General features: G+C 45.8%; 1 protein-coding gene across 5 annotated transcripts in view; it reads left to right on the plus strand.

Moving 5' to 3' along the window:
• The first annotated feature begins 5,121 nt into the window (after positions 1-5,121).
• The window catches only part of ABLIM3 (actin binding LIM protein family member 3), a 136,775-nt gene continuing 115,677 nt past the window's right edge, over positions 5,122-26,219 (plus strand). For 2 of the 5 annotated variants that reach the window (XR_011464844.1, XM_070374595.1), the window contains exons 1-2: positions 5,122-5,287; positions 5,668-5,767. Coding sequence is in view for 1 of the 5 variants with exons in the window: in XM_070374595.1 (XP_070230696.1) it covers positions 5,755-5,767 (13 nt within the window). In the remaining 4 variants the exon portion in view is untranslated. Of the gene's footprint in view, positions 5,288-5,395; positions 5,768-26,219 lie in introns of those variants that run through there. The other 3 variants (XR_011464847.1, XR_011464846.1, XR_011464845.1) reach the window with 2 other exon arrangements.

Here is a 26,219-nt window from a genome sequence, read left to right on the forward strand (position 1 = left end):
AAGGCTCACTGAGGTCCCTTTTAGATTGGGCTTACCAGCACAGAAACCAAGCCTAGAGAAGGCTGGCCAAGGGAATGGTAGGCTGAATCCATGCGGAGCTGGCTCCACCCCAGCTCCTTGCTTCTGCCGGCAGGGCGGCTGTCAGGAAGGAGGTTCAGGCTGCGGTCGGATGTGAGCAGAACCCCGTGGTGGGGCCGTCTGCTCAGAGCTCCCCCGCTGCCAGCACTGCAGCCCCCAACACTCTGATCTCAGAGCCAGTTCCTTTGTTCCCCCCAGAAGCTTCCCAAAGACCTCAGGAACCCCTTTGATTTTGTTTTTTTTAACATTTCTCCACAAAACAATATGAGGAACAAAAGGAAAAAGCATGGCCCCATCTCAAAGCTCTCTCAACCAGAAAAACAGGCCTCTGTCCTGCCAAATCCCCTTAGTTCGGGGGGCTCCCCCAGGAAGAAAAGAGGTGCAAACATGGCATTAGGAGCTACCACACATCTCCTGGTGGGAAGACCACACTTCCCTCGGACTTGGGTCTCATCACAGACCAGTGGAGCCCCTGGGCGGGTTGGGGGAAATCAAGGCTCCCTGCACCAGCCTAGAACATGGTCAGACCTTCTGCCAAACTCCAACCACAGGACACTCAAATGCTTAGAACCAAGAACGTTAGAGTGAAAGGAACCTCAGGACTCATCTGGTTGAAACTTCCATTTGTAAATACGGAAACTCTGGCCCAGAGAGTGTCACCTTACCAGTCAGTCTGGTTGTTCCAAACAAGAGCCAGGTGTGTGAGCACGTACTCAAGGCCTCACACGGTGCTAAGCCATCATATCTGTCTTTGCTGGTGATGCTCACAGACAGGGAGGTATAGCTTTACAGGCTAAGAAGCTATGGCCCAGAGAGGTTAAGTCACTTGCCTAAGGTCACACAGCTATGAAGAGTAGACCCAAGACTCTTATCCAGACCACTTTATTCTACCACCTCCAGGCTTATACACTCCTGCAGCATCAGGACTCTAAGCAGGACCTCTGACCTCCCTGTCCATGTAGCCACTCCCATCCCAGGTCCATGAATCCTGAACGTGATCCCAACTGTGTGTGCCCCACTCAGCTCTTCCACCGAGAAGCCATTAGACCCATCACTTTGGTCCTGTCTTGCCTCTCCCACAGACCTGTGATTTCCATTTGCCACCTAGTTCTGCACCCTCCCCTTCCCCCAACCCTGTACCAAGCCAGGATGGTGGTTCCTTCCTCTTCAGCCTCAGCTCGAATGTCACCTGTTTGGGAGACACCCATCCCTGAGTGTCCATGAGCCCCCGCTCTTCTCTTCCTCTGTGGATTGTAATAATAAGTCTGTGTGTTTATGTATTGTCCCCTCCCCCTGTCCCTGGCCAGGATGGTGCTTGGCACAGAATAAAAACCCTGTCGGAAGCTGTTGAATAAAGAACAAATGAATGAATGAACTAAAAAATGAAGAAATACCTTAGTTCTTCAAATACATTTCTGCCAAAATCTCTCACAGCTTACATTTGTCCAATGATTTTGTTAAACCTATGTAATTCAAAAACTCACCTGATCCAAGAGTCTGGTAATTAGGAGTGTGCCCTTCCAAGTCTTTACACATTACAGGTCTATATATATGTAGCGCCTATATAGGTTCCCCTTTGTGGAAAAGATGATTTAGCACTATTTTGTATATCATGTATATTCTATATGTTCTTTACATTATCTACATATTATTATATACATTATATACCTACTATATCATATATAATGCAATGTGCTGAAATATATACATTATCCTAAAGGCTGTACTATATATATGTATTTCTGCAATTTTCTTTTTTTATTTAATCACATACAATGAAAATCTTCCCTCACTACCACATGATGTAGATCTCTCATGCTGCTGAAAACTACACGTTATTTTTCAAATGCAAGTAAGTGTAGTATTCCCTCTTGGAGGTATATTCAAATAGTCTAGGAATGGCAAGTAAATATATCAGATCACAAGCACCTCTGCCCACCGTTGCCATCCCTCATAGGCCAGAAGGGTTTTGTATTCAAGATGAGGATGGATGAGAGCATATTCAGTATTCATGAATGGACAGGAGCAGCACAGTGGGGCTGGGGGCAGGCTGATGTGAGGACAGAAGGATAAGGTGGAGCTGGATGGGAACAGAGAAGTGTAACCACAAGGGAAAGTTGGAGCCTAGGGCTGTGTTAGGCAATAATAGCCACGAGGGGGCAGGAACTGAGGAGGAGAGCCAGAGACCACCCCAGTTGGGGACAGGAAGTCAGTAAAGACGACAGCTCTTTGGGGAGAAGAGAAACATAATGGGGGAGCAGCATGGGTCCAGTTGGCCCCATGGTTTCCTCTTTCCCACTAAAGAAGGTTGAAATCTGTCTCCCGATGATTTAGCCACCTGGTTTTCCAACACCCAGGAGCATTTGTCTGTTTCCGAGTGCGACTTGTTTATCTCCATTCTGGAGTCATAAAGTTCCAAACAAACTTCCAAACAAAGGGACCCTCTGCTCTGCAGCTCTTAGCCCCATTCTCTTGCGAGGGCAGAGCCAAGATTCTGCTTTCCTAATGATTTTCACAGCCGATTCCACCAAGGATCCCACCCCCAGCTTCCTCCTGCGTCTTTCCCGGCTACCTCCGATTGTTATGGACATCCTCACTGGTATAGCTTTTCAAGCTTCTTTTAACCCTTTTCTTCCTATCCTAATAACTGTGCAAGAAAGATAAGATTGTTTCCCCAAAAGAAGGTAATTGGGGCTTTTAGAGTGGACCAATGGTCTCTCCAAAGAGCTGAATTCACCAGCATCCAGATGGGTGTAGTGTTAAAAAAGCAACCCAAACAAGAAGAACTGGTCAGTTAAGCCCCTCCTTAGCTGGAAAGTTCTGAGGCATATTTTCATGGCCATCACTCTATGGAAAAGTAGAAAATGACAGGACTCTCTCCGAAGGTAGGTATAAGTGAGGGATGATATTAATAATTAACTTATATCATCTTCATTTGCCTAGCATTACTCTGAATATTTTCATACAACAATCTGTGAGATAAGTACCATATTATAACCATTTTATAGATGAATAATTTGAGGCTCATAGAGGCTGAGTCTCTTGCTAGTGAGTGATGGAGCTGAGATTGAAAACCAGCCAGGCTGGAATTTGCTCCTGGGCTCTTAACCAAGCCACCATCTGGTTTACCTAATTCATACTTGGCTTAGTTCATTACTGTCCTGCTCACTCCTACCAAAAGATTTATGCTCCAGGAGGCCAGGGTCTTGTCTGTCTTCTTCTACCCCAGCTGCCAGCACAAGTTCAGTTCAGTCGCTCAGTCGTCCTAGCACAAAGTAGGCAATAAATGACTCCTGAGTGAATAAATGAATGAGTGATATGTTTTTATTTGACTTTGTAAATCTGAAAAGTTCTGAACTTTGAGGTTTTGGGTGATAACTAAATATGTTCACTGAACAGTCTTTTTAATTTTACATGTTAAGTTTAGCTGAACTTTCTCCCAGGGTGAAAAATGATCTCTTTCCAAGCCTTAGAACCGAGCAAGTTACAGGTAACTTGGGAATTGAATAAAGAATCACAATCTGAAAATGTAGGGGGTCTCTAAAGAGATCTTTGGGAATCACTTACGTATTTATTAAACACTACTGTGTTTTCAGAGTTATCCCAGGCCTTTTCCGTAGCAGAGTGGTATGTGAATCACCTGGGATCCTTGTTTAACATGCAGAGCGGATCTCCAGGTGATTGTTATACAAACAAAATTGTGAGGAGGTTAGGGTTATTCCCCCTCTGTTGGCAACAATTCCTAGTAAGCTATCCCAAGGTGTTTCAAATCCATTGACCCTTCAGTTTATTTAAAGATCCTTTTGTTGTTATCACATCTCAGGGGGTGAGGTAGAAACACTGTATTTATCTAGGAGGTGTTCTTTCCCCAGTTTTAAGAGGGTGGCTACCTACCTTTATCCTGGCATCTCAGCATCTGGTACACTGACTCTCTCTCACAAAGGACCAATCTAGAAATGAGAAGATCTGGTACAGTTCAGCCACCAGATGCTGTGTGTCTGGGGCAGGTGGTGCAGCCTCTCTGTTTCTTGTCTGCAAGTCGGGGGTGTGAGTGGTTCACAGCTTTTTTATTCTACACACACCAGTGACCTTCTATAGACAGGAATTGTGTGTCCTCTCAGCCTTGTTTTTCTATGCTCAAAAGAAATGGTTCTGTGACCATGAACTAGGTTCAGAAAGGTGACAGGGTAAGTAGTCAGAGGCATGTCAAGAATCTCATCCCACTGAATTAACCAGCAGAATCAGAATATAGGTTTCTTTAATACACACCTGCAAAAACTAACTACAGGGAAAAAAAACATTTGGCCATACAAAACTGGGTGAACCAGTGAGTCTGAGTCACTAGGGTTCATACCTGATACTTGCCTCACACAGGGAAGTGTTTCAAAGTAGGTCTTTCTGGACCTTCTATTCTGAGGACTGAGTGATACTAGATGCAGAAAGGACTGGGGTAGTCTGTCAGTGAATATCTATTGATACCCACTATGTGTCAGGTGCTTTTCTGGGTGTTGAGGGCTTGGCAGTGAACCCTACTGACAAGACCCATACTTCGATGGAACTAACATTCTCATGGAGGAGAGGGATAATATTAAAAAAAAAAAAATGTAACAAATGAGTCAGTGATAAGGGGTATGAAGGGGAGGTAGGGACAGAGGTTAGGAGACTGGAGGAACCATAATCTCTTATCCACTTGTCCAGCCCCCACCTTCTACCCTTGAGGAACACGAGGCAAAGCCAGCAGCGACCTGCTCAAGACCAGACTACACCCAGCTCGTCAGAAGCGGAGTTGGAAGTGAACACTGTCTTCCTGCGAAGCCAATCCTTTCTTCACAGCCCCTCTCATGGAGGGTCTATTTTCCTGCCATTGTCTAGTTCTTAGACCCGAGTATCGAGGGAGGGAAGCAACGCTCAAGCACCCCCTCGTTCGCCCCAGGACACAGGATTCCATCCATTCCCCTTCACAGCTCAGGACCCAGAGAGAAGCCCGGGCGGGGCGGGGCCTGGACACGCGCCGGCGCGTCCAGCAGGTGGCAGCAGCGAGCGGCCGCGCCCCCCGCGCAGCCACCCGGCGAGCCCGCATCATGGATGTCGAGCTCTCCTATTTCGCTTTGCTCGCCTCAGAATTCGAGACCCCAGACGAGGACCAGGATTCATGAACTGGTCTCAGGGGCCCGGGCAGGGGCCTCTGGCTCCCGACGCTGGCCGAGAGGTGGGTCCCGGGGCGGGTCGCCGCTCGTGGACGCCGGGCGGGGACGCGCTGCCCAGCAGAGCCCGGCACCCAGCGCGCTGCCCCCGCCCTGCCTCCCTGTGGTCCACACCCCCTTTGGGCTCCCGAGCCGCTGAGCTGCAATAGTCGGGGTGCGCGCCAACAGGCGCTGCCGGCCCCGCTTCTGCCGGGCAGTCAGGTCCCAGGAGCGGACGGACCCAGGCGCCCGCGTCCTCTCTGCCGCCTCCTCCTCCCTGCTCTCACCTGAGCTATTAGCCCACTTGCCTTCAAGGCCAGAGGCTACAGCCCAGACTGAGAGGGACAGCAGAAGGGGAGAGGGCACCTGAGGATACAGAGCTAACACCGGACTATTTCACCTCCAGGTGATGAGTGAAGTCGAAAGATCCGAAGATTTAAAAAGCATCTGGAGTCTCCGTATTGAATGAAAAACCCAGTGCAAAGGCATCATCATGAACACGAGCCGTAAGTGGGTCCTCCTCTTCTTTGCCATGGGAACAGGGTGGGGGCGGGAGGTGCAGGAGCCGGCGCTGGGGTTGCCTGGAAGGAGGAAGGAAGCCTGGCACGGGGTGGACACATGCCCCCAGACTCCTCCTCGGTTTTTTCTGTGCTCCCTCCCGAGCACAGGGATATGGCTCCGGGTTTTCATGGTATTTGCTAATGTTTTATTGGCCGCGCCACTTGTCTCCGTTGGGAAGGCTGCTTGTCTCCTTCTAGCAATGCCTGAGAAGGCCTAGGAAGCAGAAGTGTAGCCATTGTCTGACTGAGGGGGCTCAGAGGAGACCTCCCGGCAGACAGCTGGAAAGAAGAGGAAGGCCCTGTTGGTCTTGGAGCTGGAAAAAGGCAGGAGACTGGCCTCGGGCTGGTGGGTGGGTGGGTGTGGGCAGACTGTGGGATAGGAACGAGCAGTTTGATAAACAAATCGTCAGGAAGCCACCTTTGGGTCTGGATGGAGATTGTGAAATATCCCGCTCTAGCGTGCAAGCAGCCCCATGGACCTAGGGCTGATATTTTTCACATACCTGAAGGCTGCATTTAGCCATCCTGAGAACAAGAGAAAAGAGACAAGCCCTTTAGCCAATGTTTCTAAAATGCCAGAAGCAGTAACTGCTCTGCAGAGGCAGGACCAGACATTTTACTGCTGGGCTGAGCCTCAGCTGCTGAGAAATGCAGTGAGAGATACAAGGAGGCCTAAGCTCTTTCTCTTCAATTCAGTACCTTTGACCATGGGCACCCACTGGGGCAGGTGTTGTGAGCACCACCCTGAAAGAGAGATCTGGATTCAAATCCCCCTCCTGGCCAGCTTCACTTGTCTGGGTTGTTTAGCAGCATGTGGGGTTGTTGAACCAGAGAACGCCTAGGAACATTCACTTCCCTGGGTCTTTGACTTGGCTCTCTCCTCTCTGGATCTCCGATTGCTCATCTGTAAAATGAGAAGGGTTGAATTTGAGCTTCTCCTAGTCTAAGAATCTGCAAGTTCCTTCTAAAAAAGCTACAGCTGAGAAGCAAGGTCATAAAAATCAGTACCTTCTGAGGCTGTGTTTGACACCAAATCAGGTTTCCTTAACCTCCTTCCATTTCAAGGCTGTTGGCATGGAGGGGAGGAAAACAAAGCCAGGGAGATGGAAATGAAATATATTTATTTACTATATATTTGTATGAGTCATCTCTCTGCCGTCTTCCTTTGTGTATTGCATAGCTGTGCTAGGCAGGCAAGTGTAGCTGGACTCCCTCTGCCTTTTACAGCCCAAGAATTTTGCTTCTTGATTTTGACAGTCTGAAACAAGGCTGAGGCTTCACCTGAGGCTCAGGAAAAGAGCAAAATTAGGTAGAACCGATCACCTAGTGGGCCACAAATTTGCATCCATCTGTGCTCTCAGACAAGTAAGAATCTGAAGTGCCTGTCACTTCTCACTATCTCTAGGCAGGGAAAAATGTATTTATGGGAGTCCTTTCTCACTAAATGACAGAAGAGAAAGATGGCTCATTTATTTTTCAAGGAACTAAGAAAGAAGGTAACAAGCAACAGACTCTGCTTTTTTCTCTCTTTAGAATCATAAACTCTTGTACCATTAGCAACACTGAGTATCCCCTAAAGAAGGAAATAGATTTTACTTAAAAAAAAAAAAAAAGTAGTAGAATTGAGTACTGCAGAAGAGAAGGATTAACAGAAATGCCATTCCAGCCTCATATACTTTTTCTAAGTGGGGAGAGCGCGTTTATTTTCCAGGAGCAGGGGAAAATAAACAGAGTGACTCAGGCAGCCTGCGGGTCCCTGAGGTTCCCTATGAGGAAGTGATTCTCTAAAGGGCTACCTGGAGGCAAACTGTGGAGAAACTCCTGCTCAGGGCTTTGGGGCCGGGCTCCCTCATCACTGAGGCTCCTCCCCACCCTGGGAGCCTCCAGAAGGAAAGAGTAGAAATCAGACCTTGCAGAAGTGATGGTGTGATGGGGTCACAGGTCACAGGGACAGAGCATGGGCATGTGGCCCTTGGGGTGACCTGCTGTAAGCAAAAGTGCTCGCCCCATTACCATGTGAGACTCTTAACTCAATCCTCATGCCTGAAATTGAACCTAAGAGAAACTGTCACTCGGTTTTTTCCTTGCACTTTCACTTCCTGAATCCTCACTCTACCAGCCACTGGGCTACGCATTTCACCTGCACCTCTCTCACATCCACCCTGTCAAATGAGCATTATTGCTCCAGTTTTGCAGTCTTCATCAAGTCATGTGGCTAGTTTTTGGGTTGTGAAAGGTACGTGGACGCATAACATTATCAACAGTGTGTGCCATTCCTAATCAACTGTTCAATGTCACCGTTGAGATGGGGGCAGATCATGAGCTTCTTATTATATTGCTGGTCACTTTATCTGGAGTAGAGGTGCATGGGCTGTATAAGCTTGGGACAGCGTGTAAGAGTTGAGACAGCTCGAGCCCTGCCGTCAGGTGGGCCCAGGTTCTAGTTGTGGTTTCACTTGCTGGCTATGTGGTCCTCGGGATGGTTGTCTCATCTGCAAAATGGGAATGATGGGACCTTCCTCCACATGGAATGGAGATAAGTGTTCATGTGTCATGTACAATTCAGAGAGCAGTACCCGCAACATAGCTGGCAAGGTGTCAGCGATGGTGGCCAGGCTGTCATTGTCACTGCTGTAGTCACTGTGGTTCTTACCATTGTGGACTTTATGACATTAGCAAGCAAGTCACTCAACCTCTCAGATGTCACACCTTTGTCATAAATTGAAAGGAAAGTAGAAATGGGATCTTGAGGACAAGACAGGAAGGTGAGAGATTGCTTTGTAAATATATGTAAATTTTTTATTAATAAGAAATACATGTCTCAGTTGTTTTAAAAAAAAAAAAAATAGGGGAGTGCCCAGTCAGTGACTCCTCAGAGTACATTTTGGTTTAGTTTCATCAGAATTCTTCTGAAACTTGCTGAACTTTAGCATGCTGCAAAACAGGGCTGTGAGAGAAAGCAGTAGTTCTGGAGATGTAGAGTAGGGTGGTGGTCCAGGCCTGGGAGAATGCAACAGGTGGGCTCCAGCCATCTGAACCAATAAGAGAAGGGGAAAGAGGTCTCCTTGCAGAGAGAACAAAACACCAAAGGCATGAGCAGGACACCCAGGGCTAGTACTGAGATCGTGGCCCGCATGGGCCAAGGACTTTAGGGAAAACAGAGCCATCATTTCTACCTTGGGCTCTGTGAGGTGGGTCTACCTTCCAGCCTTTCTGTCCCCCTGCACACACCCAGCCTAATTCCAGGGATCTGTCAATTGACTCCTGATGTGCTGAGGCAGCCTCCTAACTGGTCTCCCTTCACCCACTCCAGCCTACTTCAGTGCCCCATCCACTCTCTGCATCACCCTCTGCTTAAAACACACATCCCATTACTCTTAAGATGCGAGAGGAGACCTCTCAGCAAGGCCTGCAGAGTCCCCCGTGGCCCAGCCTTGCTCACAGCCCCAGCTCATCCACACATGCATCCACTTTCTCCGCAGCTCCATCATGTCCACCTCCTCTCATTCACCTCTGGGAAGGCTCCCTGTCTCTAGCACCAGCCCCTCTGCCCACCACCCCTCTTCACCAGGCTGGCCTCCTCACCCCCACCCCGACCCCAGTCCAGCTAACAACTCCCCTGATGATGTTCTCCTCCTGTTCCTTCAGAACCTTGTCTCTGGTGTAACACACTCACACCTGTGGTCACATTTTCCTGACCCTACAGAGCAAGGAAAGTCTGGTCCCAGACCTCTTGCTCTCCATAATCCGCAGAGCCCCAAAGGCCTCACCACCTTATGTGCATTTTCTTAGGCAACAATGAATCTTTGGTTATTTCCTGTCAGTGTCTCCCATTTTGTCTTGGCCCCAGGAGTTCCCAAGTCCTGGGAATCAAAGCCAGGGGAGACCGAGTTGACCCCAGAGCATCAGATGCCCTGAGCACCAGAGTTAGTTCCGTGTGTCGTAAAATGCTGTGCTTCACTTGGGTTGGAGCTCCCAGAGCTCCTGAAGACCATGGCTTTCCTGGGCACAAAGCCAGCACTGGATCATCCTTGAAGTTGGAGAGTGACCTGCATACCACATAAAATGGTACCAAGAGCCATTCTCCCTTTATTGGCTTCCCCTGATGGTCTCTTCCTTGGCTGTTATTATGGATTGGCATGCCAACGAGCTACTTTTTTGGAGTAGGCTTTGTTTTGTTGAAATCCTCCCAGGTGGCACTAGTGGTAAAGAATCTGCCTGTCAATGCAGGAGATACAAGAGACGTGGTTTGACAATCCCTGGGTTGGGAGGATCCCCAGGAGTAGGAAATGGCACCCCACACCAGTATTCTTGCCTGAGAAATTCCGTGGACAGAGGAGACTGGTGGGCTACAGGCCATGGGGTTGCAAAGAGTCAGACATATCTGAGCATTGTTTTGTTGATGAGAGCAAAAAGAGTCATAGAAACCTCACAAAGGTGTCACGGGATAAGCAGACAGCACACTGGGGTAATAAAATCCTAAGCTTTGGGGTATGGATTCCTGAGTTCAAATTCAACATCTATCATGTATTCTCTTTATAATCTTGTACAAGATAGATCATGTTTCAACCTAAATTTTTATGATTATAAAATGTTGGCAGTAGTGCCAGATGGGTTGTTGTGATCAGATCAGATCAGTTGCTTAGTCGTGTCCAACTCCTTACGACCCCATGAATCGCAGCACACCAGGCCTCCCTGTCCATCACCAACTCCCGGAGTTCACTCAGACTCACGTCCATTGAGTCAGTGATGCCATCCAGCCATCTCATCCTCTGTCGTCCCCTTCTCCTCCTGCCCCCAATCCCTCCCAGTATCAGAGTCTTTTCCAATGAGTCAACTCTTTGCATGTGGTGGCCAAAGGACTGGAGTTTCAGCTTTAGCATCATTCCTTCCAAAGAAATCCCAGGGCTGATCTCGTTCAGAATGGACTGGTTGGATCTCCTTGCAGTCCAAGGGACTCTCACGAGTCTTCTCCAACACCACAGTTCAAAAGCATCAATTCTTCGGCGCTCAGCCTTCTTCACAGTCCAACTCTCACATCCATACATGACCACAGGAAAAACCATAGCCTTGACTAGACGAACCTTTGTTGGCAAAGTAATGTCTCTGCTTTTGAATATGCTATCTGGGTTGTTGTGAAGATGAAGTGAAATAGCATGAGAAACTCCTTGGTGGTAGGTCTCAGGGAATGAAGTTGAACCTGAAGTTGCATTGGCCACTGAATAGAGCAAAGTTTTGAAATGATGGTGTCATACGAGCCAAACCCTCTGGTTCAAAACTAGCCTGTTTTGCTGGTATTGTGGCCATCACTGGGTTCAACACACAGGAGAGCCGTGGCTTTCAGGAAACCTTCAGGAAAATGATTAACCTGGTATTGTATATGAGTCTAAAAGGGCAAGACAGGAAGGTAGGATCCTAGATGAGAGATAATTAACCTAGTTCTGAAAAGGTCTGAGGGCCAGGATTTGAGTGGCTGTAAGAATAGAACTTGGGCAAACTTCAGGAGATGATGAGGGACAGGGAGGCCTTGCATGCTGCAGTCCATGGGATCGCAAAGAATCAGAAATGACTGGGTGACTGAGTAATTACAACAATAGAAATAAGGGGAAAGATCCTTTAGAGAATGAAGTCCGCATGGCCTTGTACCTGATTGAGTTATAGGGTGAAAAAGAAGAGGAGTCTATCTTAGGTCCTGGCAGGGAACAGATGTGTGATTTGAGGGGATTTAAGCAGGAGCCTTTGCAAATATGTGAGAAGGATGTAGAGAAATAAACAAGAAGCCCGGATGGCCAAGGACTAGGAGGCTAGAAACAGTGGCCCTTACTACTCTTACCACACCTTCCCCCAGACTGAAAGAGGGAAAAAAAAAAAAAAGCCAGAGACCCAGTCAGCTGTAGGGAAGGCACTGTCTGGTGGGAGTTGTTGCTCCTGGCAGGCAGGCAGCTCATGGTAACACCCCAAGGAAGGAACCAGGGGAATAAATATCCTGACCTCTCTCTCCTTCCTCCCTTGGATTTCCTATGGTACCCAATCCAACCAGGAGCCAGAGGGCAAGGAAGGCAGCTGAGCCCCCACCGTAGTCAGCCTCCCAGGGTAGAGAGGGAGCAGAGTGGACCTGGGGAGGCAAGGGATTTCAGCATCCAAGACACCCAGCTCAGGAGCAGCAAGACCTCCCTCTGTTCATGTCATTGCTCACATCAGGAACTCTAAGAATTTCTAGAGAAAAGGATCTATTGTAAATGGCACAGGAGGATGCCTGCTAATGACATTCTAAATTCGCATAATAGGTGGAGTAGAGATGATTATATACTTTATAAGAATAGAGATTTTAAAAAATAAAACAGTACTTCCTAAATGAATAGAGCGCTTGTTGACAAATGACCACTTGAGGCTAAGGGAGCGTTAGAGGAATAATATAAGGAACAATGTTAAACCATCCCAAATGAGTATAACACATCTCTCAAATCACAATGTGATTTCAAGAGTACTTGCATTGCATAAAGGAAGTGATATCAGTTCTGAACTCTTTCATTCCTCTCTGGAAAAAGCCTTATCTGACTGAGATATCATCTGGTGTCGTGAATGTGAACAACTGGCCAGTACCCAGCGTTAGCCAGATACCATTGTAAAGAACAGAAAACAACCAGAAGTGTGTAAGCACCTCTTGCTGGGTGCTTTGCCAGTTAAATTGTTTTCCTGCAGTTCTTAAGGGCATAGACTGGACCTAGATGGCTGGGTCCACATTCCAGCCCTGCCCTTTCCTTGCTGTGTGTGCTTAGGCAAATCACTTGCCTTCTGTGTACCTCCGTTTCTCATCTCCAGTCATAATCACAGGGGTATAGTAATAGTGCCTCTCTCATAGAGTTGTTATAAAAAATAAATAGGTTAACAGTTGTGAATTGCTTAAAACAGTGCCTGGTATATAGCAAGTGTTTATAAAATGAATAAAAATAGTATTATGCTAGAGCTGCTGTAATAAAGTACCTCCAACTGGGTGGCTTAAAGAATAGAAATATATTGTCTTATGGTTCTGGAGCTGAAAGTCCAAAATCAAAGCTTCTGCTGGGTTGGTTCCTTCCAAGGGCCGTGAGGAACGGATCTGCTCCAGGCCCCTCTCCTTGGTTGTGGTGTCTGTCTTCTCCCTGTGTCTCTTCACATCGCCTCTGTCTATGCGTATTTCTGTGCCCAAATTTCCCCTTTTCATAAGGACCTTATCCAATAAGGTCTCATTGGATAAGGGCCCACCCTAATGACATCATTTTAACATGATTACCTCTGTAAAGACCACATATCCAAATAAGGTCACATTCTGGAGTACTGGAGGTTATGACATCTATGTATAAATTTGAGGAAACACAATTCAATCCATAAGGCGTTTGTTAAGTAAATGACTCCTCAAGGAGAGGATTTCCCTGTGGATCAGTCTTCCCAAATACCAGCGACACCCTGGGGCTAGTGTAGGACGCTGATAGTTGGTTGTCTACCTAGTCTTGATGTTTAAGCTCTGATTTTACCACCTCTAACCAGCAGAGATGGAGCCTGCCCCAGAGAGCTTGAAGGGAGTGATCACACGTAGGAGGTGCCCAGAAAAGAGGACCGTGGTGACTCAGTATTCCAGTCTCTCTGCAAAACGCACACTCCCCACCTTACCCCTCATTTTGGTCATTATGCACAGCTGTAGCATTTCAGCAGTGAAACAGAATTTATAGTCGTGGAATTGTTTTTCAGTCTGCCTGGTTCCTAGGAATGTCCAAGAAGGGGAACAAGAATTAGATTGTTCATTTGTTCACTCAACAAATATTTACTGACCACCAACCCTGCACCCAGCATGTTGCTGGAGACACAGCCGTAAATATAACAGGCATGGTCCTTGCCTTCGTGGATCATATAGGTCAGCAAAAGGGGCCAGCTGGTGGCCTGCCTGATAGGATATGTTTTATGTGCCCAACACCAGGCTTTCAGTGAATTTTAATTATTTACAAACACTCAGAAATCAAAATTGGGATTTCTAGCTTCTGTCTAAGGACAGCCTGAAAGACCTGGCATCCGTGCCCCTTTGTTCCTACATGGCAGACAATAGTCAGTAGAATTGCCTGCCTTGAGGGGGCATGTACTATTCTCTAGAGAGCCATAGTTGCCACCTCTATAGGAAGAGAGGTGTCACACAAGGACAGCTTAATACTTTTCTATTACCTTGCCACTGTAGGTGTTTGAATTTATTTTTAATTGAAATATAGTTGACATACAATATTATATTAGTTTCAGGTACAGAGCAAAGTGATTCATGTATGTGTGTGTGTGTGTATATATATATTTTTTTTTTTTTCCAATTCTTTTCCATTACAGGTTACTGTAAGATATTGAGTATGGTTCCCTGTGCTATATAGTAAATGCTTGTTTATCTATTTTATATGCAGGCATTTGAATTTTTTAAACTCTAGTCTAGTATATGACTCATATAACATCAAACACAGAGATGAGAAAACCGCAGCTATTGTTCATCATGGGAGAAAGTTCTATCTCGAGTTAGCAGTTGATTAACACCGCCATGCCATAAAGTGCTCTTGAAGTGAGCCAGATCCTGCTCATGGCCTTTTTTCCCCAGCTGACACATTCCCAGAGGGTGATATCATATCCTTTTGGATACAGTTGGGCAAACAGTGCCCCACCCCCAACTCCTAGAGGTCAGTTTCACTTCCAGAGGAATCTGTTAGTAGGGGATGGGCACAGACCAAAGTAAAGCAGCTCTGGATACCTGGTCCCAGTTCTGGGTGCCTTTATCAGCCCAAAAGTAGGACCCTGGGAGGCTGGACTGTTCCAGAGCTTGTTGTGACATATGGGACATGCCTGGTCCAGTGGAGGACATCTAGTCGACAGCATGAGCTCCGTATCTGTAAGGTCAGTTTATACACCCACTCAGCTAAGGGGTGATTACTGAAAGGTCACACCTTGACCCAGAATGGCTGCATAAAACCTCTCTGTTATGATGGGGATCGCCTACTTGAGAAAGAACGGTGAGAAATTGGGTAATGCCAACAAAATTTCTTCAGTGGAGACCAGATTTTTCTTCATTTCTCTGGAAGAAATCAGGATAGTAAATTATTCATAGAAAGCAACGCACAGTACGTAGCACATTGTCGTTGCTCAAAAGATATTTGATGATTTAATTCATTAATGAAAAGCCCACTCTCATTTCCTTTATGAAGATCTCTCTTAGTTTCATCTTTATGACCATCTGCTATGTTGCCCACTTGGATATTCCAAGGCACTTCAAATTCAAACTAAAATTTAATAAAATTTTTTTAAATGGGGGAAAAAAAAAAAAAAACCTTCTACTCTGTGGTCCCAGTTGATTGCTAGAATCTGCATTTACCCAGTAAGGAAGTTAGTAATCAGAAACTAGCCCTCATCTGCATTTCCGTTTCCTCCACTCCCCTGTGTTCAGTCTGGGTCCACATCTGGTCATTCCTACCTCCCAAATGTGACCCAAACTCTTCCTTCCTCAGCTGCCATCACTGCCCAGTGTCCCCAGCACCAGCCATGGCAGCCACTGGAGTAAATGGTTGGGGGAGGGGTGGGTTGAGCTCAAGTTCAGTCGCAGGCGTCAGAGCCATGTGGGCTGCTGGACAGTGTGATTCCAGGCTGCAAGGGGCAGGAGGGGTCATAGTGCTGCTCTGCAGAACCCTGATTAGGCTGTGTCTGAGCATTGTATGCAGGGTGGAGCATGCCCAGCAATGGTGGAGGGACTTGAAACACCCTGAGGAGAGGGCCCTGAAGGAGCAGCGGGGATCCTCCAGAGTCAGCCCCACACATTGGTTCTGTGTCCCCCAGAGAGTGTAGATGATCCCTTGGTGATTTCACATGATGCTACTGGATTGTGGCCTGCAATCCAGAAGTGTTAGCCTTCTTTCTGAGTGCCTCGCCAGCCAGACAAGAGGTCCAGACAGGCTCCACTTTGCCGTCCTATTGCTCCCTGTGCTGTGGTTACTGCTGTGTGCTCGTGCCACAGCCCCACCCCCTTCTCTGGCAGAATTCCACTCTCTACTGCCTGTATCATTTCAAAAGCTTTTTCCTCGGATCTGCTTGATTTTGTGCAAGGCACAGGTCTTTCTCCATGGGCTGTTATCTCTTGCCCTCACCTGCACCAGCAGGGCCAATGAAAAGACTGCCTTGCAATGGTCTAATGACACAGTTGATCTATTTTAAGCACCTGAAGCACACTCCACCAAGTGCCAATCTTCCCGCAGCAAGCTGCTCTCAGCGTGCGGGGCCAGGGCCAGCTCGAGGTCTGCTGCTGCTTTTTGAAATCTGGGGAAGCAGCCCAGGGATCCAGACCCTGCCCGTCCAAGGACGATCTAAAGCAACCGTAAAATTAGATATCTTCACAGTCAGTATGAGGTATTCTGCAAGGAGAATTGCCCATAGTGTCAGAAATATAGGGCACGGGAACCTCGAGTGACCATAAATTCCTCTTTCAAAGGGCAGAAACAGAGCCCAGGCCCATTTCAGGTAGGGAAAAGGGACCTAGGAGGCAACATTTCAGAACAAAGAGAAGCTCAAGCCCCATCAGAAATGCCTGAGCCTTAGACCCATTTTTCCTCCTCCTCCTAATCAAGAGACATTCTTTTCCAATTATAGCCTATCTGAGTGCAATTATTTACAAATATTCTTTATTTAATTCTTGCAACAATCCTGCAAAGCCTTTCCCTGCTCTGTATGTAAGGACGGTCACCCGTGTTACATGGACTCTCACCATTCTACACAGAACTCACCATTGTTGGTAACTGTATTAGCCATTGGCTTGTCATTTCTGTCTCTTATCCCCTTTTGGACTATAAGCCACATGATGGCTCTGTGACAGGCCTGTTTTGTTCACTGCTGAGTCCTCCAAACTCATTACCACTCTTGGCACAAAGTGATGGCCGCCAGTGACCGTTCATGTTGGCTGAGCATTAACTGTGTGCCAGGCGTGGTGCTAAGGTCTTCACAGACATGAATGCATTTAACCCTCACAGAAGACCTAGGAGGTAAATGCTAATAATATCCTTGTTTTACAGACGGGCAGACCAAGGCTCAGAAAACAGGTCTCTGGTCCTAAATCTCATATTTAACAAGTAATGACACCTTGAATGAATATGTGAATGGGAGGATCTAACATAGACTATTAAATACTCCCATTTTGCATAAAAGGGAAATGAGGTTCAGAGGTACAGTCTCCTGGCCTCAGTCACACGAGCTGGGAGGTGGTGGAGCAGGTATTTGAAACCACATCGAGCCAACTCCAAGGATCTTTTCCCTCCTTCCTGCTTCCTCCTCTTCACCGTCTTTCCCCATTTTACTGTGATGAGAGTTACGGGGTGAAGGGGAAGTACAGGTTGGGGTGGCTGGTCTTTTTCCTGTTGGATGTCCCAGCACTACTCTCCTGTTCACTAGGGCAATGACACAAATCCCTGCTCTCTGCATGGCGGTGTACCAGGTGCTGAGGGATTGGAGATGCACAGGAAAGAATGTGACCTCAGACAGCCTCCTTCCAGCATCACCCAGGGGCAGACACGAGCAAGGGTGACTGTAATACAATAAAACCCTCTTGGCTGTTGAAAGAGCAGGAAAGAGTGAAGAGGGAGTCAGGCCAGATTCCCCTGAAAGAGCCGGGGACTATTTTGTGGAGAAGGTAGCATTCACTGCAGATCTTGAGAGATAGCTTGGATGGGGAAGAAGGCCGTTCCTGATGGGCTCATCCATCCACTCTCGCAGGCTAGCTTCCACGTTCGCTTGTTGCACAAGTTCTGCATCCCAGACCCATGGCTGGGTGTGGAGGGTAAAATAAACAAAAACAAAGTAAACAGAGGGTTTCAGGAAATGTCAGCAGGTCTGGTTATCTATGAAGTATGAGGAGGTGGACAGTGAGGAAAGAAGGTGGGGGCGGGGGTGGCTGGTAAGGATCAGATCTTTGAGAGTTGTACATGCCAGGCTGGAGAGTATTTGTTACAGTCTGTGACCAATGAGGAGCCATGAGAGGTTTCGAGCCGAGCAGTGAGCCCCTCCTCAGAGCTGTGCATTATTTAGGAAGATCTCCTGGTAACACATACCTGATGGATAGGAGAGCCCAGAGGCAGCAGAGGCTGGCTGAGCACCGTGGAGCAGGTGTGAACGGATGAGAAGGGAAGGCATGCAGAGCAGAGAGGATGAGCTGGCGGGTTCCCTAGGCATGCTGTGCATCGGTGTTGGTGTCACTGCTCTTGTCCCTTCAAGTGGACCTGTTAATCTGATTCTGATTGCTGGGACTGTGCGAACTGATACTTTGAAAATTAGGTTACTGACCACAGTGAGATGCCTTCGATAGTGTATTTGATAAGCACTTGAGCTGTGGAGTCAAAACGCCTGGATTCATGTTCCAGCTCAGCCACGAACTAGCTGTGCAACCTTCTGTGACTTTCTTTACCCCCATAGCTTCAGCTTCCTCTCAAGGTGGTTGGGATGGGGGAGGGCAGAGTGAGGGAATGGGTGTTAGATGCTTAGCACACACTCAGTAATAATTAATGAAATGCAGTTGAATGTGTTGGAAAAAACCCTTTTCAATAAACAAATTAATCAGCACATGGCATGGATAGGACCAGTCACCGCTTAATCATTCCATTGGAGAGAGGAACAGAGGTATTGATAGCCTAGGACTTTCACTAACATTTAATTTTATTTATTTATTATATGTCAAACTATATTCTAAACTCTCTGTGAATTGTCTCTTTTGATCCAAGTGTGAGTCAGGAATGAGATTAATGTTGAAGAAGACAATCTTAATTGAATAGGGAGAGAGTCATACCAGGCCAGGAATTGATAAACCTTTCCTGTAAAGGGCCAGGTCGTAAATATTTGGAGCTTTGCGGGCCATATGGTGTCTGAGGCATAGAAGCAGCCCTTGATGATATGTGGTCATATGGATGCGGCAGCAGTTGAGTCACAATTTATTTCCAAAGGTAAAGGTGGAGGGGGATTTAACCTGTGGGCCAGTTTGCTGATCCTTATGCCACATAATCTCTAATGTCTCTTCCAGCTTTGAAATTCTAAATTTGAAAGTCTAAAAGGAGGACACAAATACTTAATCTCTCTTGCTTAGTTCATCTTTGTAACTATAAGAGAATTTCACCTTAAATATGATAAGGATTACACTGGAAAGATAGACCCAGAAAGGACTCTAGAAGGCTCCATCCTCTTTGTGGCTTTGTTTTCTGCACAGCCTATAATTCATACTCTGGGATTACCTGACTCATCTCATGTGACCACTAAATGCCAGGGTGCACAAGCTGCCCTAGGGTCTGTTGAGCAGACAGCTCTTGATACTCAGGTCAGAGACTCTCCACTTGAGAAAAAATATACAGGGCAGTATCCATGCCAGGGCCTCCAGGCGCAAAGCGAAGTCTCCTCCTACTTTGCTCCCTGTTCCCATTTCCTGCTCAAAGCCCCCCTTCCTCTGTAATGAGGTGCGATAGCCGAATTGTCTGTCCAGCGTGTTTTATCATCCCTGCTTCTGATTCCTTGCAAGAACTGCCCCTAACTCCCTGGAGTACAAATGAGCTGTCAGTTGTGTTCTGCCCCTCCCCTAGGTGGTGGCACATGACCTAGACCAGCCAATTGGGGTATCCCATCTACCTATGCCACAAGGATTTGTTCATCAATGGACATTAGACCCAAGGGAGGTCAACCATAGTATTCGCTGGAATTGTATAGGGAAATACTAGGAAAAAGTATTCATTCCATTAAGGTTGCTGAGCTAAGGCTCTTGGAATACTAGTGGGCATTCCTGTCCGCATGTGGGAAGAAGTTGTTTGAAAAAAGTTATAGCTCTTACTATATGGTAAAGCCTCTGAATCCAGCTAGATCTGAATGCAGAGGCTGCCCACCCCACCCAGAGACCTCTCACTTGTAAGAACCAACAGATTCTCTTTTTTGCCTAAACTAATTTTGGGTTTCTGTAAATTACAATGGGAAGGACCCTAACTAAGGCACTTGCTGTTGTTATTTTACCCTTTTTCTCATAGGCAATTACCTCATATAATTATCTTCATTTATCAAAATTCTAGCCATCTTTAGGCTAAAAACTTCCTCTCCTCCACTCCTGAAGTTATTTTATTTCCTCTTCTAAAGTCCCGAACTCTTGTTTTAAAACATTCTTATGATTATGGGTCATTTGCTGTAACTCAACAGCTTTATTCATGTGCATTTCCTAGCACTCTTCTTAGACTATAAGCTCTTTGAAAATAGGAGCACGATGTCAGTAGGGAATAGTGCATTTGTTCTACAGCTACAAGCAACAGACCACTGCGGAGTCAGAGCATTATTGCTGCAGCTTACACATCCATATGTGCACCAAAATGCAAATGCATGATATTCTGTCAAATGCATGCATAGAAGGAAAATCAATGTGGTAAAATAATTGTTACTTAAATACTAATTGTTACTAACATAGTGAGGCTAATATTTTTGACAATAAAAAGGAATCCTCCAATGATCTGAATGTGGTTACATGGATATAAACAAATGTAAAATTCTTAACCTTTACACTGAAGATTTATACACTTTATACAAGTTACACCACAATAAAAAGTAAAAAAAATAAATAAATAAATAAAGGAGTCCTTATACCTTATACTTGATAACCCTGTCCATCACTAGTCAATACACAAAATTTGAGATAGGTCTTGCTGCTGCTACTGCTAAGTCGCTTCAGTCGTGTCCAACTCTGTGCAACCCTATAGATGGCAGCCCACCAGGCTCCCCTGTCCCTGGGATTCTCCAGGCAAGAACCCAAGAGTGGGTTGCCATTTCCTTCTCCAATGCATGAAAGTGAAAAGTGAAAGTGAAGTCGCTTAGTCGTGTCCGACTCTTAGCGACCCCATGGACTACAGCCTACCAGGCTCCTTCACCCATGGGATTTTCCAGGCAAGAGTACTGGAGTGGGGTGCCATTGCCTTCTCCAGAGATAGGTCTTAGACCTTAATAAATGAAAAGCTAAAACTGTACAGCTTCTGGAAGAGAATATTGAAGATTATCTTATGATCTGGAGGTAGGCAGTGACTTCTCAGAACACTAAAAGCGGCAAAAATTGGCAAGAAATTCTAACACTTTACAAAAGAATATATACAAATGGGTGCTCAGCATCATTAGTCATCAGTTCAGTTAGTTCAGTCACTCAGTTGTTCCGACTCTTTGTGACCCCATGGACTGCAGCATGCCAGGCTTCCCTGTCCATCACCAACTCCCAGAGCTTGCTCAAACTCATGTCCATCGAGTCAGTGATGCCATCCAACCAGATCACCTTCTCCTCCTGCATCCAATCTTTCCCAGCATCAGGGTCTTCTCTAATGAGTCAGCTCTTCAAATCAGGTGGCCAAAGTATTGGAGTTTCAGCTTCAGCATCAGTCCTGCAAATTAAAACCACCTTTTTACACCCATAAAAATGGCTTAAGTTTCTCATATATTGTTGGTGGGAATGTTAAATGGTACAGCAACTTTGGAAAACTGTTAGTTTCATAAAAACTCAACACAATAAAATGAAGATCCAGCAACTCCACCCATGAGAGGTGAAAACATAAATCTGCAGAAAGTTTTGTGCAGAAATGTTCCAGGCAGCTTAATTCATAATATCCCAAAGCTGGAAACAATTGGACTGTTCGTCTGTGGACAAATGGATAAGCAAATCTGGTTACATTTCCACAATGGAATACTATTCAGCAAAACAAACAAAAACAAAAAAAGCAGCTATTGATACATGCCACAGCATGAATGAATCTCAAAAAAAAAAAAAAGCTGAGTAAAAGAAGCGAGACAAAAAGAAGCACATACTGGATGATTCCATTTATGAAGTTCAAGAACAGGCAAAACTAATCTATATGGACAGAAATCATAACAGAGTTTGCCTCTAGTTTGGGGGTGGAGTGATTGGTCACAAAAGGTTACAGCAAATTATCTCCATATTACGTTAATGTGTCCTTTCTTGGCTGAGATGTTGTTTACATGTGTTTATGTATTTGTCAAAACTTTTTGTTTTTAAGATGTATGTATTTCATTATTTGTAAATTACACTGAATTATTCTCTTATAGCTCAGTTGGTAAAGAATCTACCTGCAATGCAGGAGACCCCAGTTCGATTCCTGGGTCAGGAAGATCTGCTGGAGAAGGGATAGGCTACCCACTCTAGTATTCTTGGGCTTCCCTGGGGGCTCAGCTGGTAAAGAATCCGCCTGCAATGTGGGATACCTGGATTTGATCCCTGGGTTGGGATCAACCTAACCCTTTCCCTAGAGAAGGGAAAGGCTATCCACTCCAGTATTCTCCAGTATTCTGCAATTCTGGAGAATTCCATGAACTGTAGTCCATGAGGTTTCAAAAAGTCGGACACGACTGAGTGACTTTCACTCACTCATTTATGTGTGTGTGTGTATGTGTGTGTTGTGTATGAAGGATTCCTAGGCTTAGAAACAGAAGAACTGACTCCTAATCTCAGCTCTCCTACCAACTCAGTGACATCTGTTGATATTCTCATCAGTTCAGTGGGCCTATCCTATTCATCTTTGCTTACCACAAAGGACTATTTCAACTATCATCACACCTGGGAAAGTGCTTGGTGAATGCTCAGATATTGTGCATTTCAAGAGCCTCCTCTTCAGATGGTCTTGTGCAGGTCTCTTCCTGGCCCTGATTTTCCAGCTACACTGGCCTCCTTGAACTCACCACACACTTTCCAGCCTCAGGACCTCTGCACATGCTGTTTCCCCATCAGCATTGTTCTTGCCCCTTGTCTTCCATGGCTGGATTCCTTGCCTGCTTACAGTCACAGATGAAATATTTTACCTTCAGATTGCCTCTCCCCAAGCCTTACTCATTTCTTCTTTCTACTTGTCACACTTTGGAATTATCTATTTCTTTAGTTGCTTCTTGTTGTTTAGTTGCTAAGTCGTGTCCGACTCTTTTGCAACTCCGTGGGCTGTAACCCGCCAAGCCCCTCAGTCCATGGGATTTCTCAGGCAAGAATACTGAATTGGTTGCCATTTCTTTCTCTGGGGGATCTTCCCGACCCAGGGATTAAACCTGCATCTCCAATAAACCTGCATCTCCTTCACTGGCTGGTGGATTTTTTACCACTAAGCCACCAGGGATGCATATCTTTCCCGTGGAACTATGCACTTCCAAAAGAGAGGAAACGTGCTTGTTTTATTCACCAGCATGTCTCCAGTCCTTGGTGCATAGGAATTACCCAGTAAATATTGCCCAATAAATAACTGCACCAACGAAGATGGTATTAGCATTAGCAAATGGACTTTGTAACCTGTTAGGAGCCTGGTAGGCTGCAGTCCATGGGGTTGCTAAAAGTCAGACACGACTGAGCGACTTCACTTTCACTCTTCACTTTCATGCATTGAAGAAGGAAATGGCAACCCACTCCAGTGTTCTTGCCTTGAGAATCCCAGGGACGGGGGAGCCTGGTGGGCTGCCGTCTCTGGGGTCGCACACAGTCGAACACGACTGAAGCGACTTAGAAGCAGCAGCAGCAGCAGCAGTTCTGACTTGGGACTTTCCGCTGGAGCCAGGTCTTCCCTGGGGCTTGGTGGGTATCAGGAGGGCTAGTATCACTGTAGCATACTCAATAAGAAAAAGCTTTTTATGTCAAAGGACTCAAGGAAATCTTAGGATATCTTGTCCTTAGGAAGGCTAGGACACTTTCTATTCATGAGTCTGTTGGGCTATAACCTAAGAGCTCTACATTTATCTACATGTTGAAAAAAGTCTGAAGCACACACAGGCTAACTTAACTATCACACAGGAATTGTCCTGTCTCTCCAGGGCCCTGTGTGTCCCACGCCTAGCACAGGGCCCAAGATCAGGTGGAATGAACGCTTGTCTCCATATTCATCCTCCTACTCAGCACTTTTCAGACCTCTGGTCCATCACATGGCCTTTTAGCCCTAATTGCTTTCCTCTCTCCCCTTCTAATAATCAAATCACCTTTTGGGGGCTTTCTGGATGTGAATGCCCTTGCCCCACTGAAGTGGTTTCTCTCCTGGGCATCAGCCCCAAGTACAGGGCACCTGGACATCACCCTGAGCTGATCTGTCCACGGGAGCTCTCCAAAACCTTCTATTTTACCACAGGAATGTGTTAGCAGACCTGGATTACTTTGGCTTCGGTGACATCATTCTGTGCTGTGGGGAAATGCTTGTTAGCCAGGAGCAAAGTCCAATGGAGGGTGTAAACTTAGAAAAGGCTCTGGTGAAAATCTAAGGGGCTTTGAAATAGGGAAGAAGTCTACCCCGTCCTCCCACCCATTTCCTCTATAGCCCAAATTCTGCCTCACTGTCTCCCTTGTAGTCTGTGTTCTTTCTACCAGTGTCAATAAGCCCTTTATGTGAGTGGGATTTGGGGCTTCTCTGTTTCTCATCTGAGAATCTGTCCTGTGCCAATGGGTTTGGGCCTTTGGCCCACATGTTAATTATTGTCCCAGGGTTCATAGAGTCGACTGGGGACAGAATGCCTCTTTGGCTGGAAAAGAGGTATTCTGGTAGGTTGTTTTTTTTTTTTTTTTTTTATGAAGCATTAATCTAGTTTAGAGAGGTTGCAAGAGTGAAAATGTGTGTATGGTTCGTTGATGTTTGTTTCTTCTTGTCTGGGTGCCACACTTAGCTGAGGTTTGGGAATTAAATGTCAATGAATCTCTGAGTATTTCTTGAACTCATATTGACAATCATCATTTTTTGCTGCCATTAGTGTCAAGAAATTTTTAAAAGTATTTTATAATGCAGAATGGTGGAAAGGAAGTCTGGTGGTGTGTGTGTGCACAAGTGTAGAAAAGCAAGCTCACTAAACTAGGAGTCGGAAGTCTTGATTTGGAGTCTGGGACCATCTCAGTTCCCTGAGCCTTAGTTTTCTCATCTGTAAAATAGGTGGAGTGATCTCGTTTCCCTTGACTCATGTTTTGTGATATAATTATTGCAATGAATGAGAAGCTTTCAGTTAACCTCTATTTCGCTAGTTATTACATAGATGCCTTCTCCCTTGACTTTCTTTGAAAGAGAATCCAGCAAATGTTTGAATTGTTTTTTCTTATTGCTTTGGATTGTTAGATATGTTTCTTTTCGTCATTAGAATTTAATACAGCTGTGCACAGAAATTGAGCACAAGGCAAATCTAGCTTTATTTGGGTTATAGGTAAATGGGACGAGGTAAAAAGAGTCCATTCATTGTGCCTCTAGTGTCCTTATGTACAACTGTCCTCATTTCAAATTTTTCATCCCATTGTTAGGCCATGCGTCCAGTCATGTGTTTCAGTATCATTCAGAAAGCGTGGTCTCTATAATTAAATGACGATAAAGAGAGACACAGGACAGTAACCATAGGATAGAATCTTTGCTCTTCTCTTTGTGTCTTGAAGGGCAGTGAGCAAGCTAGACCAGAAAGAAAGAGCCCTTTCATCGTGCCCGTCAGAGCAGGTGACTCGTTTTGGCCGACAGGCCCAGAATTTCACCCTTCAGCTCATTTTACAATTCCCAGATGAATGGTACCCATCACAGGATTCACCCATGCCTAGTTTGGGAAGGATACCCTTGTACACCTTGGTACATTTTTACTGTTTACTACTCCCCTCACTTTTCAATTTTTTTTAATTGAATTATACTCGATCTACAATATTGTGTTAATTTCAGGAGTACATCAAAGGGGTTCAGGTATATATATATATTTTCAGATTATTTTCCGTTTTAGGTTATTACAGGATACTGAATATAGATCTCTGTGCTATCCAGTAAATCCTTGTTGCTTCTCTGTTTTATGTATGTGCTTAGTCGCTCAGTCATGTCCAACTCTTTGCGACCCCATGGACTGTAGCCCACCAGGATCCTCTATCCATGAGGATTCCCCAGGCAAGAATACCAGAGTGGGTTGCCATGCCCTCCTCCAGGGGATCTTCCCAACCCAAGGATTGAACCCAGGTCTCCTGCATTGCAGGCAGGTTCTTTACCATCTGTGCCACTAGGGAAGCCTGTTTTATGTATAGTATCTGCTTGTATTTGTTAATCCCATACTCCTAATTTATCCTTCCCCTCCACTGCCATCCCTCTCCCCTTTGGTAACCATAAATTCACTTTCTATAATATGTCTGTGAGTCTGTTTCTATTTTGTACATAGATTCATTTGTATCGTATTTTTAGATTCCACATGTAAGTGATATCATGAAATATTTGTCTTCTCTGATGTAGTTAGTATGATATCCTTTAGATTCATCCACACTGCTGCAAGTGGCAATATTTCATTCCATTTTTGTGGATGAGTAATATTCCACTGTATTTATACACACACACACGCACACACACATCACATCTTCTTAACCCGAATTCAGTTGATGGACACT

The sequence above is a fragment of the Bos mutus genome, chromosome 7 (assembly GCF_027580195.1).
Source record: "Bos mutus isolate GX-2022 chromosome 7, NWIPB_WYAK_1.1, whole genome shotgun sequence".
In the NCBI taxonomy this organism is placed as follows: Eukaryota; Metazoa; Chordata; class Mammalia; order Artiodactyla; family Bovidae; genus Bos; species Bos mutus.